The sequence below is a fragment of the Rhinopithecus roxellana genome, chromosome 1 (genome assembly GCF_007565055.1).
Source record: "Rhinopithecus roxellana isolate Shanxi Qingling chromosome 1, ASM756505v1, whole genome shotgun sequence".
In the NCBI taxonomy this organism is placed as follows: domain Eukaryota; kingdom Metazoa; phylum Chordata; class Mammalia; order Primates; family Cercopithecidae; genus Rhinopithecus; species Rhinopithecus roxellana.
In genome coordinates, this window is record NC_044549.1 from 47,147,618 (window position 1) to 47,162,061 (window position 14,444).

Sequence of the window (14,444 nt, forward strand, 5' to 3'; positions counted from 1 at the left end):
CTAAGACTAAAAGTTCCAAATCAGGTCACGTTTTCTGGGTGTTTTCTTTCTAACCTTGTAAGCTACCAAGAGCAAAAACAAAGGCCAGAACACACAAACTGACTAGAGAACTTGCCTTTATTATGAAGTACACCTTTGGACTTGTGGGGTTTTTTTTCCCCAAAGCTTGTGCATCACTGTCTGGGATAACTGCATAAAATGGTAGGACGATTCCTGGCGAGAGGCAGCGTGTTCTAGGTAAGAGCAGAGCTGCAATCCACTGCCTCACTGTGTCCCTGCTCTGTCCACACGGCAACTCATGTAAAGGTAGGGTGATCATATGGATGAAATGGGTGGATTGGTGTCAAGCGCGTGGAACAGCAACTGGCACATAGAAAACACTCTGTAGGGTTCATGGGGAGATTCACTACAGTTCATAAACTGATCTGTTGATAACAATGAATGGGCAGGAGCCTGGGTACCTTTGTTCTCTTTGGGTCACTTTATGTTCTAGCTTCCTAAAAGCCTCATTAGAACACCTTGTGTTTAGATAAACCATTTCAAAAACACTTGCTTTTCTACTTGAGTCACCAGTTCATGAAGTGCTTCTTGTGGTCTGCTGAAACCTAAATCGGAGGCACAGCTTTTTGTTCTGCTTTGATGGTTTGTAGGGAAATAAGGCTGCAGAGGTAGGCTGGGGCCGGGTCATTGAGGTCTTTGAATGTCAGTGTAAGGAGCCTCTCTCCTAAGGGTAAAGGGACCACTTGTCTTTCAGCATATTTGACACTAGCAGCTGTAACAAACACACACGTGCACACATGCACACACACACTACACGTGCACATATGTGCACATGCACAAATCACATATGTGGCTTAACACAATACCACGTTCTTCCTCCCTTGTGCAAAGCCCACTGTCGATATTGCAAGTTGAGACACTATTCTACCAGCGAAGATTCAGGGATCCCTGCTCCTTCCATCTTGCTAGCTCCTCCTCACTCCCACTCCTAGCTCCAGTGGAGTTCCTGTTGTGGATGTGGTCTTCCCACCCACTACACCGGCCTTAGGCAGAGCCTGGCACAGCTGGGATCCTCACTGGGACTACATTGCTGGGCTGCAGACTGCTCCAGAGTCCCTCCAGAAACCCCTAAATGTCCCCAAAAAGATGAGTCCCTGACTGTGCTCTCAGCTCTAAGTAGCCTTTGTCAATCTCTCAATCCCCATAGACACTGGGAAAATCTAGGAATATGTTCAGAACTCAAAGAGGGGTCTCCTGCTGCTGCTTTTTGTGGGGAGGCAGGATCCCTGAGCAAGGGGACCGGACACCCAGGTGCACCTGGCTGCAAGCAGCTGGTGGATCTGGACGCTCAAAACTTGCCTTGGTCTCCATGGCCTCATCCTCTCGCTTGTCCCACTATGATGGGTCTCGCTCGCTCGGTGGAGCAGTGGCTTTCCAACCCTAGCCAGCACTGGGGTCCCCCGTGGACTTGTCAGGACACAGATTGCTGGGCTCCACCCCGAGTTTCTGATTCTGGGGTGAGGACTGAAAACTTGCTTTTCTAACGAGTTTTTTGATGCCCCTTGAGAAAGTGCGATCCCTCCCCAGGAAAGAACCAGGGCTATTTTTGTTCCAAAAGCATCCATCCTGCGCGCCCTCTTCAGTGCTTGGCACGTGGTGAATAAATCAATCAGGATGAAAGAAAGGAGCCGGCCCAAGTGCGGAGTGATGAATGAACCTCAGAGGAAGAAACCCGCGTTCACCAGGCCCCGGGCTTGGGCCAGGCGCTGTCCTGGCGGCGTCAGGGAGGACATCGTGCCGGGAGCTCGGACCCGGCAGCTGTGCCCCGCGCCCTGCCTGTCCAGCCGCCCGCTGGCCCAGCCCTCACGCGCCCAGCTTCCGCGGCCTTTGTGGCGTCACAACCAGCCTGAAGAATGGTTGCCTTGGAGACGTAAACCCAAGAGCCCTGCTCCTGGAGCTGAGAACTGCAGCGCGGAGGCTTCGGAGTGAGCCCAGGCAGTTGGGGCCGGTGGGTGCGCGCGGGGCCCGGGTAGAGAGAGCGCGCGGGGTCCGTGAGGGCGCGTGGGGGCGGCGGCAGAGGTGCGAAACCAGGACCCGAGGGGCGCGCGTGGCCGGGAGCGGACCTCTCACGCGCCCCTCGCAAGGCGCCTTGCAAGGCTCCCCGCCCTCTGCTCGCATGACACTTGCTTGAAACACAACCATCTACCATCCATCCCATCTGTCCTACCATCCCTGTGCACCTTGCTGTGTGGCCCGGGGCCTGGCAGAGCGCAGGTGTTAGGAGGAGACCCTGCGAACCCCAGGCTCACCCAATAGGGGGATGTAGCAGGAATGCGGCGGGAATGGCACAAGCCTAGAGCCCTGGGCCCCTTCCAGAGGCAGCCCCTCCTGACTGTGACTGTGGATACCTTGCTGAATCTCTGCTTCCTCCCCTGCAAAATGAAAATTCATTCAACGGATGAAGTTAAGGAGTGCCAAGGGTATGTCAGGAGCTTGGATGAGCAGAAAAAAAACCCTGTTCTCATGGAGCTCACATTTTAGGGGGAAATAGACAATGAACAGATATTTCAAGTGATAATCAGATAGTGGGAATTGCAGAGAAGAAAATAAAGGCCACACGGGGGTGGGGAGGAAGAAACCACTTTGGATGGGATGGTGAGAGGTCTCTCTAAAGAGGTGACATTTGAGCTTGGAATTGAAGAGAGGGGAGCCCACCACCTCCATCTGGGTATGGGAGAATATTTTTTTGGCTGAGGAGGCCGAAAATGCAAACCCTTGAGGCCAAGACTGATGTGTTCTAAGCACAGAAAAAGTAGGCAGCTAGAGCCAGGTCCAGGAGAGAAGAGTGGACCCTCAGGTGGGAGATGCAGGGAGCAGGCAGGTGTCCCCATACGGTGAGCCCTCAACAAATGCCGGTGGCTGTCAGCCACCCAGGGGAAGGGAGCTCTGGGCTTAGGGACCACCAGACTTAAGCACTGTGTCACTCCCCAGGTGAGGATCTCCGTTAGAAGAGGAGAAGCCTTGCATCAACCTCTTGGGCCTCAGCCAAGATGTCTGAGACACTGTCCAATATAGTCTCCAAGAACATGACCAATGACAGTAAGTACTGGGCCAGGGTGGGCACTCTCAGAGGTCAGGGGCAGCCTCGGAACCTTTCCAGCTCCCTCACGGGTTAAGATGGCTCTAAACAAAGCACTAGGCAGGAGTCATAGATCTGCCCATTTCCCTTGAGACAATGCATGTGGGTTCCCTGCAGCTGCTGTAACAAAGCTCCACCACAAACTGGGGAGTTGAAGCCACAGACATTTGTTTTCTCAAGCTCTAGGGGCTGGATGTCTGAGATCAAGTTGCCCACAAGGCCAGGTCCCTGCAAGGGCTCTGAGCAAGAACCCATTCCAGGCCTCTCTCCCAGCTTCCGGTGCTTTGCAGGCAATCCTTGGTGCTCTTTGACTTGTAGAAGCATCACTCCCATCTCAGCCTTCCTGCCCAGGTGGTATTCTGCCTGTGCGTGTCTGTGTCCAAATTTCCCCATTTTACAGGGACCCCATCACATTGGATTGGAGGCCCACCCCGCTCCAGAATGGCCTCAGCTTAGTGAATTACAGCTGCAAAGTCCTTATTTCCAAACAAGATCACATTCTGACACAGTGGGGGTTGGGACTTCCACATATGAATTGGGATGACACAATTCAACCTACAACAGACCATGAGGAATATGTCACCGTGAAGGTGAGCTTCTCTCAGCACCCCTCTGACCACAAATGCCAGGTTGGGCTCCAAGGAGGTGGTCAGCTGGCACTATTCCCTGGATGAAACTTGCCTGCCCTGGGGAATTGCATGCATTTGCCAGGCTCTCACACAGGGTGGCGCTGAGGGAGGCTGCCCAGGCCCACCAGGGGCCTTCAGCTCTTCTATTGGAATTGAATTTGGTTTTGACCAGGCATAGTATTTCATGGCTCAAAATTCAAAAGTGTGTAAAAGTCCCTCATTGTCAAAAGCCCCTCCCACCCTGTCAAAGGCACCCAGTGCCCTCTCCTTAGAGGTAGCCAGTGTCACCTGTCTCTTCTAGGCTACCAGCTCAGTGCACTTATAGGCAAATGTGTGTAGATGGGATTTGTTCTTTTCTTACACAGAGACCGCACAATGAAAACCCTGTCTGCACCTTAATTTTTAAAATTAACCCATACATTGTGGAGACTGTTCCTGATCAATACATCAAGAATTCCCTTATACTTTTTGTGCTTTTGAGCAGAATAGTAATCTTTCAGTATGGCTCTATCATAATTTATTAACCAATTAGCTTGTTTCAGAAAGTGTGCTGTTGTAAACAGTGACTTCCACCATTACACTTACGCATGCACATGCTCTCTCGTTGTCTTTTTTTGCTCCAGAGTAAATTTTAAAATGAAAAAAGGCTAGAATAGGGTTTTTATTTTCAAAAAAAACATGGCTTTAAGATGTTTATAGATAACAAATTAACTCTCAGTACGCCCATAAAACAATGCAGATAATTATGCTACCACAAGACAGTTGAAGGACATGTAAACTATATTGATTTGTTTATTGGTATGAGGGGGAGTGCCTACCTGGGGTACCCTGTGACCCTGTGGCATTGGTAGTCCCTCGAGATTGATTGAGGGCCTGTGCATTTGTGAGAAAACCATGCCAGACAGGCAGAGCCAGGATTGGCACCCAGGGCCGGGGGTCTCAGATTTGGGTGGGTCAGGGAGTTTGGCATGGGCAAGGTGTGCAGGGGACCTGGCCAGGGAGTCCAGTCTGGAAGACTGCTGAGCTCTGTGTCCTGGGGTCAGCTGCAGGAGCTGGGACAAAGGTAGGGCAGAATGACACTGAGCCACCTGGAGTAAGAGGTTTGGGGATGCTGAGCCAAGTACAGATAGGATCCCAGCCTTAGCCACCAGGCCCGGGGCAGGGGCCTGGAGGGCAAGTGGGGAAAGGGCATTATAGGTGGCCAGCCAGGCCCAAAGGCCCTGAGGTGGGAGAGGGCGTGGCGTGTTCAAGGGAGAGACAGGAGGCCAACATGGGCCAACTGGGTAGGGCCTGTGGCCCAGGAGGACTATTGGCCTCTGCCCAGATGACGGGAAGGATTTAAGAGGGAGACTGCTCAGTGTCTAGCTTTACGACTTTCGTGATAAAAGCCAGCAGAGGGGCTGGTTTGGCCACAGCCTCCCTTGAGACCTTGAGCAAGGCCTCGCCCCTGAAGCAGAGGATGGAGGGCACCTGATGGAAACCCTGGCCAGGCTGAAGAGTCAGGGAAAGCCAGAGTGGACCATAGGCCTCCCCATCAGGGCAGGCAGGGGTGGGGGCTGCAGGAGTGCCCAGAGCTCTGGCCCTGTACCCTCAGCACCCAGCCCGGTGAGGGGCGAGTTCCAGGAGAGGGGCCTGCAGCTGGTCCCTCTGGGCCAGAACCCTGCCCGTGCCTCACTGTGGGGAGTTTGTTCCTTGAGCAGCCAAATATATTTCCCAAGACACCAGGCTCCAGGTACAAGACTCCAAGAGGAGCGGGTTGGGAGAGGCTTGCCCCTGCTGAAGGAGCCGTGCTCACATGCATCACATCAGGATGCCCTGCAGGCTCTTGCTGCTGCTTCTCAAGTCCACGTCCCCCACAATGGGAGCATTCAGGAAGGGCATGGGATCTAGAGAGGTTGTTAAACCCAGATGGCCAGGCCGTCCCCCTGCCAGTTCTGGCTATGAGGGATGCGAAGGGCTGGAGGCAGGAGTTTAATTTGCCAGTGTGGAGAAACATGGTCTTCAGTAATCTAACCTTCATCTTGGGACATCCGAAGCCTGGCCTGGTGGCCTCGTGGGCAGAGTGAGCCGTCCACACATGCAGCCCACATGAGGCCACGCAGGGACCCACAGTCATTTCACTAATATTTATGGAGCACCTACTGTGTGTCAGGCACTGTGCTGGGCTAGGGCACAGAGGACCATGAGATGGAGGCGCCTGCTCTCTGAGCATTTAGGAGAGTGCAGCAAACAGCTCTCACCTTCACTGGCTCTATCCAGTGAAGCAGGCCAGGCCTGCTTCACTCCCACTCAGTATCTTGGCACTGCTGTGTCCTCTACAGGGAATGCTCTTCCGGATTTTCCTGGGACTCCCTCCCTCATGCCCCACAGGAGCTCACTTAGATGTCAGCTCCACAGGGGGGCCTCCCCTAAACAAGGTAAAACGCGGTGCCCCGCCTGTCCTACGTCCCTCATTGCTGTTCCCTGTTTCATTTTCTCAGTGGCACGTTCTACCCTCTGGCCTCTTGACCCTTCCTCACTTATGTTGCTTACTGCCTCACTCCCATCCAGCAGGGGCATCCCATCCCCCAGAGCCTGGCACATCACAGGCCTCAGTCAAAATCTGTTAGCCTACAAGCTCTCTCCCTCTAAGATCAGTAGCAAAACAGTGAAGCCCACATTCACCACCACTGTTCAACATTGCTCTAGAAGATCTAGCCAGGGTCATTAGGCAAGAAAAAGAAAAAAAGAAGTAAAAGATCCAGATTGAAAAGGAGGTAGTAAAACTATTCACAGATGACACAATCCTATATATAGAAAATCTCAAAGAATCTACAAGAAAGTTGCTAGAGTAAATGAATGAACTCAGCAAAGTTGCAGGTTACAAGACCAACACAGAAAAACCAGTTTGTCTCTGTTTACCAGCAATGAACAGCCCATAAAAGAAATGGAGCAAGCAACTCATTGACAACAGGGGTGACATCATGGCAGAGTAGGAAGCTCCAGGAATCCCTTCCCTGAAACAATTGTGCTGGTGTGAATTATCAGAAGCAACTATTCTGAAACTCTGGAGTTTAGTGAAATGCTTGCAGCTTGCAGGGAAGATCTTGATGAGGAGGCTGGGACATTTTAGTGAATTTTTAGCATTTTCTGGAGCGGCTCTACCAGCCTCCAGCCTGCAGCAGGCAGCAGGGAGAAGGTGGCCTGCATTCTCGGTACAGCTTGCTGGTGCCAGGGTGGGAAATAAGGATCTTGTCCTCCAAAAGTCAGGCTGTGTGCTTGATTGCTGACCATGGCTTGCTTCTGAGGGGCCCACTCAGTGGCTGACCATTGTTCCAACTCCACAGGCTAAAGCAACCTCCTGGCCCTGTTGGTCAAGGGCTGTCCTTCCCCACCCCCTCCACCCTTGAGAGAGCTAGACTTTTATCTGAGATTAGCTCACATTTAGAAATCTTTGACAAATGATTAATATCAAGAATATAGAAATAAATCCTAACACTCAACAACAACAACAAAAAGCAAACAACCCAATTCAAAACTGGGCAAAGGACTTGAATGATAATTCTCAAGATATGATACGCAAATGACCTACAAGCAGGAAAAAAGATACTCAACATCATCAGTCATTAAGGGAATGCGAATCAAAACCAAAATGAGATACTACCTCACACCCATTAGGATGGCTACTATCAAAAAATAAAAACAAAAATAACAGGTGTTGGCAAGGATGTGGAGAAAATGAAACCCTTTTACATGTTGGTGAAAGTGTAAAATGATTCAGCCACTGAGAAAAATAGGCAGTTCCTCAAAAATTTAAACATTATTAACATGTGATCCAGCAATTCTACTTCTAGATATGTACCTAAAAGAACAGAAATCAGGAATTCAGCTATTAGCACATGCATGTTCACAGCAGCATTATTCACAAGAGCCAAGTGGTGGAAGCTGCCTGAGTAGCCATCAGTGGAGGAACAGATACAGAAAATGTGGTCCATCCGTGCAAAGGAGTGCTATTTAGCCTCAAAAAGGAAGGGAATTCTGATACATGCTACAACACAAATGAGCCTGGGAAACCTTATACTGGGTAAAATTAGCCAGACACGAAAAGACAAATACTGTATGATTCCGCTCATATAAGTTAGTGGAGCAGTTAGAGTCATAGAGACAGAAGGTGGAACGGAGGCCACCAGGGCTGGGGAGGGAGGATGGGGAGTTGTTTAATGCACACAGAGTTTCAGTTTGGGGTGATGAAAAGTTTTGAAATAGGTATTGGTTGTGGTTGTACAACATTGTGAATGTAATTAATGCTATTGAGTTGTACAACTAAAACCAATTAAAATAGCAAATTTTATGTTATATATATGTTACCATACTAAAAAGGTTTTAATGGCATAAAATGGCAAATCATATCTATATATATGTGTATATATATATAGTATGTATGTTACTGCAATCAAAAAATATGTTCTTAAAAATGTATTAAATAAGTGAAGTAAACAACTAAATAGACAGGATGGTTCCCAGCAGTGCTGAAATAGGAGGCTGATTCAGTGATTGTGGTGGAGAGCATTTAGACAGGGGGATCAGGAAGGCTTCCTGGAGGAGGTGACATTTGAGCAGAGATGGGGAATGATGGAGAGAGTGTCCTGAGAGAGGGAGCAGCAGGTGGGAGGAGGAGGGGATGGAGGGAGGTGTGGCTGTGCCCAGCTGCAGGGGAGGACACTGACCTGTGAATGGGGATGAGATGTGGCCCAATTCTGTGGAGAGCATCCCTGCCAAACCCTGGTCCTTCTGTGGCTCCCAATGGCCTCATCCCTCTGCTCCCCAGTGTCACACCCTACCAGCCATGCTGGCCCCAGTGGCTCCTCTTCAGCTCTGCCTGCAGCCTTTGCCTCCATGACCCCACGATGTCACCACACTCCCCTTGGGGCTCTGCTCTGATGGTGCATCCTCCGTGGGCTCCCTGGTTGCCCCAGCCACTGGAATATCTCTCACTTCTCTTTATTTTGTTTGCTTGTTGCCTGTTCAGAAGGTGGACTCCAGGAAGGCAGGCATGGCACCTCCTTCAGGGCGGCATCCCCCAGCCACACCTGACCCTGAGAAAGTGCCCACAGCTGTGGCTGGGTGGATGCTGAGTGAGCACGCATCACCCTGTGCCCCAGCCCAGAGACAGCCAGAGTCCTTCCATCACTGTGCCCAGGCGCTGCTCTGCAGCCCCTGGTGGGCACTCCTAGGAGACCTGGCCACCGTCTGGCACCATCACTAACCCAGTCTTGGGAGTGGTGAGGGATGGGACAGACATGGCTCCTGCTGGTTTAAAACACAGGTTTTATTATTGCTCAGTGTGGTGAGGCCAACAGAGCAGGAGATGACTGCCACTGGATAAATGGCTGCTTACTCACAGATCCCTAGGACAGAGTGGGTGCACCACGCAGGGCTGTGTGGGGGAAGCTGCGGGGTCAGCCGGGAAGCTGAGGGAGAGGGGGATGTGGTCAGGAGCCTCCACTATGGAATCACAGGAAGGAAGCAGGTGAGGGAGCAGGTATAGGACTGATTTGCAAGAATAGTTTTGGGGTTCGCCGGGCGCGGTGGCTCAAGTCTGTAATCCCAGCACTTTGGAAGCCTGAGATGGGCGGATCACAAGGTCAGGAGATCGAGACCATCCTGGCTAACCCGGTGAAACCCCGTCTCTACTAAAAAATACAAAAAACTAGCCTGGGCGAGGTGGTGGGCGCCTATAGTCCCAGCTACTCGGGAGGCTGAGGCAGGAGAATGGCATGAACCCGAAAGGCGGAGCTTGCAGTGAGCTGAGATCCGGCCACTGCACTCCAGTTTGGGTGACAGAGCGAGACTCTGTCTCAAAAAAAAAAAAAAAAAAAAAAAAAAAGAATAGTTTTGGGGTTCTAGGGCACAGGGCTGCCCCTGGTTGTCTGGTGCTGGCTCTTGGGGCAGAGGGCAGGGATCAGTGGTCTTGAGAGTGAGAGACTGATAGAGACTTTGGCTGGGATGTGGGCTCTGGATTGGGTGGTTTGCATTTGAAAGGTGTGCTCTGGGCAAGTCATTTTCTATCTCCAGGGATTGGCTAATCCTAGCGGGAGGGGAGGGAAGGGAAGGTCCTCTAGGCTCAGGAAGGCCCCAGAGGTCAAAGCATCTAGCTGAGAAGGTAAAAGGCATGGTTAATATGCCTGCCCTCCAGGAGTTTACTGCCTGGGTGGTCGGGGGTGGGGGGTGCAGTCCAGACTTGCTGTGGGAGTCCAGGTAGGGGCAATCACAGAGAACCAGCAAATAGGGTGCAGGTGGCAGGGGTGGCTGGGTCCAGAGCTCCTCAGGAGAGAGTCTGTGAGATCTGGTGACTGACTGAGATCAGGTATGGAATGAGGAAGAAGAGGGTGTAGGGGATGCCTTGTCTCCTCAGTGACACCTGTGCATCACAGTGCTGTTTGCTGAGATGGCCAAGGCCAGGGGTGGAGCAGGTTCCGCAGGAGGGGGAAGTCAGGAGCTCAGATGGCGATGTGTGGGTGTCAGTGTCCAGTGGGAAACTCCCAGCCGAGACTCTGAAGAGGCTGCTGTGGATGGAGGCCCAGAGGTCAGGAGAGTGGGTGGAAGCATGAGGGCATCAGCAAATCCGCTGGGGCTGCAACTGAAGCCATGGGCACTGGTGAGGCGTCTAGGAGGAAAGGAGAGAGAATGGCCCAGGACACAGCCCAAAAGACTCTGATGGATAGACGATACAGGGACCTTCCGATGTCCGGAACTCATGTCACATGAATGGAGTGCCCAGTCGGGTGTATTTCAGTCTTTTTTTTTTTTTTTTCTGAGACAGGGTCTCACTCTGTCACCCAGGCAGGAGTGCAGTGGTGCAGTCTCGGCTCACTGCAGTCTCCACCTCACGGGTTCAAGTGATCTTCCCGCCTCAGCCTCCAGAGTAGCTAGGATTACAGGTGCACCATCATGCCTGGCTAATTATTGTATTTTTAGTACAGATAGGGTTTTGCCATATTGGCCAGGCTGTTGTTGGACTCCTGGCCTCAAGTAATCTGCCCGCCTCGGCCTCCCAAAGTGCTGGGATTACAGGCGTGAACCACCGCACCTGGCCTATTTTACCCTTTTTTATGAGAAAGTTTCACAACCAGTTCATTCTTTTCCTATTTCTCCTGAATTATTATAAAAGTAGACTTACACCTTAATAGAGACTTTTTAAGTTAAAAAAATTAAATCATGTTAAAATACTAGAAGAAAACACAATATTTTTTCTAAAAAATATTTAAACTTCAGCGGCAGAATGCCTTTCTAAACAAGACACTAAACCCCAAAGCATTTCTTTAAGTGAAAGTTAAATTTTCATACAAGGAAAATGAATGATAAAGTCAAATTGCCTGAAGGAGAATTATTTTCAGCATATCTGACAAATGAGCCAGTGTCCATCAATATAATAGATGAAGGTTCTCAAGAATCAGCTAGAAACTAGAACATTTCAGTAGAGAAATGGGCAAAGGATACTAACAGAATGAGGCAAGAAGATGGATAATTAACATCCGAAAAGACACACAGTTTCTTCCGAATTAAGAAATGCAAATGAAAGCTGAGATGTCCTTTGTGACCTGTTAGAGTGACAGAGTTTCCGGTGTAGGGAAAGCAGTCCCACTAAAGTTGGTGATGGGAGAGTATCAAGCTAAAATAACCAAAAGAGTCAGAATCAGGTTTAGAGTTTCTCCAAGCACAAAGTTGAGGACAGGTCACCCAGTAATCAGAGATCCAGAGAATGAAAGTCCATGTTCCAAAGTGTAGAAGTTTGAGATTGTTTACCTAGACAAAGCTTTGGGAAGTTTAGCAGAATTTCAGCATCCTTCTATGGAAGGCTGCATGCACATTGCAAGGATCTGACTTGCTAAGGGATCCTTTTCTCTCTGGACAGGTATATTTATCATTCCACACTGCAGATGCAACTGTCTTGGGGTCCTGGGTGCCATCTGCTCTGAATTAGGTATGGGACAATAAAGAGGCAGTTAATCTGTAACAAAGTCTAGTGATTGGAAGCGGGAGTTCTGGTGTCCGGTCTCTCCCGGTCATTCACAGAGCAGGAACAATGAGGTTTTGTTTCTGAGATGGTCTCGCTCTGTCGCCCAGGCTGGAGTGCAGTGGTACAATCTCGACTCACTGCAACCTCCGGAGGAGGGTTACTCCCTAAGAAGCAGAACTGCAAACAGGTTATGTACGTCAGGTGCCAGGGCTTAACTTCCTCCTTGGCCTAATAAATTTAGAGCATTCTAAAATTTTATTTTATAAGAGTAACCATTACAAAACTTCGGAAATTGCAAAAGATGATTGAAAAAAAAACCCCAGTGTCCTCTGAGGGACTTGGCTAAGTATGGATGAGACTTGTGTGTGAACAGATGAACTTTCTTTTTTTTCTTTTTTTTTTTTTTTTTTGAGACAGAGTCTCTCTCTGTCACCCAGGCTAGAGTGCAGTGGCACGATCTCGACTCACTGCAACCTCCACCTCCTGGGTTCAAGTGATTCTCCTGCCTCAGCTTTCCGAGTAGCTGGGATTATAGGCATGCACCACCACGCCTGGTTTATTTTTGTATTTTTAGTAGAGACAGGGTTTCACCATGTTGGTCAGGCTGGTCTCAAACTCCTGACCTTGTGATCCACCTGCCTTGGCCTCCCAAAGTGCTGGGATTACAGGTGTGAGCCACCGTGCCCTTTTTTTGAAACGGAGTCTTGCTGTGTCACCCAGGCTGGAGTGCAGTGGCACGATCTTGGCTCACTGCAACCTCCACCACTTGGGTTCAAGCAATTCTCCTGCCTCAGCCCAAGTAGCTGGGACTACAGGCGCACACCATCACACCCGGCTAATTTTTGTATTTTTAGTAGAGACATGGTTTCACTATATTGGCCAGGATGATCTCAATCTCCTGACCTTATGATCCACCCACCTCAGCCTTCCTGCTGGGATTACAGGCATGAGCCACTGCACCAGCCACAGATGAACTTTCTTTCAAGTCTTAGAACTGTGATAAAATACACATAACATTGACCATCTTAACTATATTTAAATGTATGGTTCAGTGGCATTGAGCACATTCACATTGCTGTGCGACCATCACCACCCTCTATCTCAGAACTCTTCTCATCGCCAGACGGAACCTCCATCCCCACTGAACACTAGCTCCCCATCCCCCTCCCCTAGCCCTGGTGACCACTGTTCTACTTAGTCTCTTCTAGGGACCTCCTGTGAGTGGCGGCATACAGCATTTGTCCTTTGGGGCTTGTTTCACTAAGTGTAATGCCTTAAGGTTCATTTCTGTTTTTGTGTGTAAGCAGATGAGTTTTTTAGTGAAAAAGCAAGGGCATATAAGTGTATGTTCTTTTGCCAAAGAAACAGGCAAAAAAACAGTGCATAAAATACTTCTAGTCAGATCTGCAAAAATCTTGGCCGGGCACAGTGGCTCACACCTATAATCCCAGAACTTTGGGAGGCCAAGGCAGGTGGATCACCTGAGGTCAGGAGTTCGAGACCAACCTGGCCAACATAGTGAAACCCCATATCTACAAAAAATACAAAAATAAGCTGGGCGTGGTGGTGCACACCTGTAGTCCCAGCTACTTGGGAGGCTGAGGCAGAAGAATCGCTTGAACCTGGGAGGCAGAGGTTGCAGTGAGCTGAGATCGTGCTACTGCACTCCAGTCTGGACAACAGAGCAAGCTGCCATCTCAAAATAAATAAATAAATAAATAAATAAATAAATAAATAAATAAAATGTATATAGGTATCAAAAGCTTCAGGTGAGGCTATTTCATCATATTAATACATCAAACCTGTGTTGTTTGAAATATGTGCTATGTATGTGCATTGCTCTTTCATTCTTTCTTGTTTTAGAGACAGGGTCTTACCCTGTCACCTAGGCTGGAGTGCAGTGGCACGATCATGGTTCACTGCAGCCTCAACCTCCTGGGCTCAAGGGATCCTCCCCCTCAGCCTCCTTAGTAACTGGGACCACATCCAGATCCGTTGCTTTTTCATTTCTAATAGGGTTTTGGTTTGTGTGGTTTGGGTTTTGGTCTATTTAAATAATAGTGGTATCTTCTCATGTATATGATATGGTTAATTAAATTCTACCTGGAAATCTAACCACATGCCTACTAAGAGAGTTAGAGGACAATCATGGTTCAGCAGCCGAGCCCCTGAGTTCTCCCCAGCCTCACCCCTCCCAACCGCCTCTACCTCCCCGACTATACATTATGGATTCTGCGTGGCCCTGAAGCCCTCTGAGTTTCAGCCTAGGCCTGGCCTTCCCACCCGTCCCACAAGACTCCCGCCATCTTCCCTCACCCCATGACCATCTGCTCAGGGCCCTGGCCTTGGTATCAGAGCCCCACCTCAAGAGAAGCCCTGTCTTCCTGCTCACTGTTTCACTTGGGGACCACACAGCCCCTCCCCCATCCCACCCCAGGAGGACTGGCACCCTGAGCAGCCCACCAGAGACCACGTTCTGGCAGTCCCTGTCCCTCAGGCACTGACCAGGATCTCCAAGCTACAAAGGATTCCTGGGTGGGAATGGAGGAAGTGTCGGGCCACATGCCTCCTTCCCTGTGGGTATTGGCTGAAGAGAACTGCAAGGCATTGGGGACCCAGCAGTAACACCTGAGTAGTCACCTGAAGAAGCAGGGTGCTGGGGAGCCCACCCCGGACG

At 50.0% G+C, this 14,444-nt stretch overlaps 1 protein-coding gene across 2 annotated transcripts in view; it reads left to right on the forward strand.

Annotated features, from left to right (window-relative positions):
- Nucleotides 1-1,938: 1,938 nt before the first annotated feature.
- The window catches only part of CFAP100 (cilia and flagella associated protein 100), a 42,749-nt gene continuing 30,243 nt past the window's right edge, over nucleotides 1,939-14,444 (forward strand). The window contains exons 1-2 of one of the 2 annotated variants that reach the window (XM_010380575.2): nucleotides 1,939-2,008; nucleotides 2,992-3,099. In XM_010380575.2, coding sequence (XP_010378877.1) covers nucleotides 3,051-3,099 — 49 coding nt within the window. In that variant the 5' untranslated portion in view covers nucleotides 1,939-2,008; nucleotides 2,992-3,050. Of the gene's footprint in view, nucleotides 2,009-2,991; nucleotides 3,100-14,444 lie in introns of those variants that run through there. The other variant, XM_010380574.2, reaches the window with a different exon arrangement.